At 36.5% G+C, this 2,321-nt stretch overlaps 1 protein-coding gene across 1 annotated transcript; it reads left to right on the top strand.

The window, feature by feature from the left end:
- Nucleotides 1-207: 207 nt before the first annotated feature.
- Nucleotides 208-2,290, top strand: LOC117117943 (ZP domain-containing protein-like; the record flags this gene model as incomplete). Its single annotated transcript, XM_033262430.1, has 3 exons — nt 208-1,160; nt 1,292-1,400; nt 2,104-2,290. Coding segments are annotated over exons 1-3 (712 nt in total), but the record flags the coding sequence as incomplete, so codon positions are not given.
- Nucleotides 2,291-2,321: the final 31 nt, after the last annotated feature.

Here is a 2,321-nt window from a genome sequence, read left to right as displayed (position 1 = left end):
TTGTTTAAGTATTTAACCGAAGGCATAGTATACCAAGCAACTGTAACAAGACAGGACAGTAACAAGCACGAGACATACATAGGCTTCACTGAAAATCAGTTCAAAACTAGATTTAGAAATCATATGAGTTCATTCCGAAATGCAAATAAGAGAAACAGCACAGAGTTAAGTAAACATATCGGGTCCCTTAAGGAATCTAACATAGAATTTACTGTTAAGTGGAGAAGTATGAAACGCTGTAAGCCATATTCAAACACGACTAAGCGCTGTAATCTTTGTTTATATGAAAAGTATTTAATTATATGTCATCCAGAACTATGTTCACTCAATAGCAAGAATGAGTTAGTGTCAACTTGTCGTCATAGAAAGAAATATTTAATTAGCACCAGATATGCAACAGTGAACAATAGGCCTCTATAACATAATAAACGGTCCGATTCCCTGATTAGCCATTTAAATTATAATCCCTAGATTGCACCAATAAACAATAGGCTTTGTAACATAGTAATTTAGTTCGACTTCCTGATTAGCCATTTAAGTTATAAACCCTGTAAATGATGAATTTACATTTTTCCTGCCAACCTGCTCGTGACTCAGCGCAGTAGTTTTATGACCCACTTTTTGGTTGCGACCCATAGTCTGGGAAGCGTGGATTTAAAAGTACATTTTACACATAAGAAGTAGAGTACCATTTTCCAGACGACTGCGTTACTAGAAAAATTCAGAGGTTATGCTGTATTTTATATGAAATGGGCATCTTTTCAGTCCACAGTGACTTCGACAACGTACCACAATCAGATCATCGTATCTAAAGACAGTACATCTATGATTTACCGAGAAGATGATCTTCACATTGACATTCAGTGTCAGCTTGACAATAGAGGGCGATCTTCGGTTAATTTCGATCCAGTTGTACTGGATTACTTCAAGCGAGAACATGGGAATTTTACGTTTACGATGGAGCTTTACACTGATGATGACTACTCTACACCATACCCATATTGGGAATACCCTGTAGAATTGAGTCTTGGTAGTACAGCGTACGTCGGTGCCAGTGTGCAAACTTTCAGTGACGATATGGTTCTTTTTGTCGATTCTTGCAAGGCAACACCTAATCCTGACTCGGATGGTAATCCACAGTATCAATTAATTGAAAACAGGTACAGAATTAATCGATTTTAGTTTTTTTTCTAAATGTTATATTAATTTCCTACCTATAATACATATGGTAATACGCATCTATGGCTAAGTATTCAGTTTAGTATAAAAACATTCATTTTTTTAACTACAGCTGTGGTGTAGATTCAACTGTTCAGTTTGACGGCCAGCAAACGTCCGGCGGTACATCTCGTGTCTTATTTTCATTTAAAACCTTTGGTTTCAACGGTGGTTACTCTACGGTAGGATTAATGCACTCTATTGTAGATAGAGTAATTTTCATTTATTCATTTATTTTGAATTGGAGTAGCATGTAGCACTACTGTATATAACTTAACAGGTAGTCAGTTGTTGTCCTCACAACATAAACCTCAAAGTCGTGCTGAAACGTTATAATGGACTCTACCAGGGAGCTTGAGTTTATGTTCCATAGGCATTTGATCAAATGACTGGGGGGTAACAACGTGAAGCGCTTAGAGGCCTTGTTGGCATTAAGCGCTATATTATTATTATTATCACTTACTTCGAATTGCGCATGCTTACTTAGCACACAACTGCTCTTCCGTTGTGTTAAAGTCAAGCTCCGAGGAAAAAAATGGTAAGCTGTACATCATACGGTATTTGTCTAAGACACGCAATGTTTGTTTGACTATAATCTTAATAACCGTTTCTGAGTTTTACAATATATTTACATTTTTCCTTCGGAGGCTTTTAAGGACTCGAAAACGACTGCAAATTAACTAATAAACTTACGGCCTTTCACCACATGTTACGATTAAACAACTCCCTATTATTAGCAGAAAAATCAACAGGTATTATGTGATTGGACGTTCCATAATTACAAAATAGCACCCCTTATCTAAATTAAGAAACCGTTATATGACTGGAGCAATCAGTAAATCAGAGAAAGTTTTATTTTGTTTTAATTCCTTATTCATGTAATAGGTGTTTATTCACTGTGAATTGTCTATTTGCAATGGAAGTGACTGGAGATACTCTAGAGACTGCCAACAACGTGAACGTCGCGACATCTCTGCACCTAATAAATTGTCTGATACCGTTCCGATTGTTCTTGGACCTGTGGTACTAAAGAAATCAGTGGACGACCCAAAAGTCGCTTTTGAAACCGAAGGTATAGTGAGACATTATAATTATAATACTCA

Source organism: Anneissia japonica, unplaced genomic scaffold, assembly GCF_011630105.1.
Source record: "Anneissia japonica isolate Jap-2015-1 unplaced genomic scaffold, ASM1163010v1 scaffold35527_len2321_cov166, whole genome shotgun sequence".
Classification (NCBI taxonomy): Eukaryota; Metazoa; Echinodermata; class Crinoidea; order Comatulida; family Comatulidae; genus Anneissia; species Anneissia japonica.
This window is presented reverse-complemented; position numbering and strand designations above follow the sequence as displayed.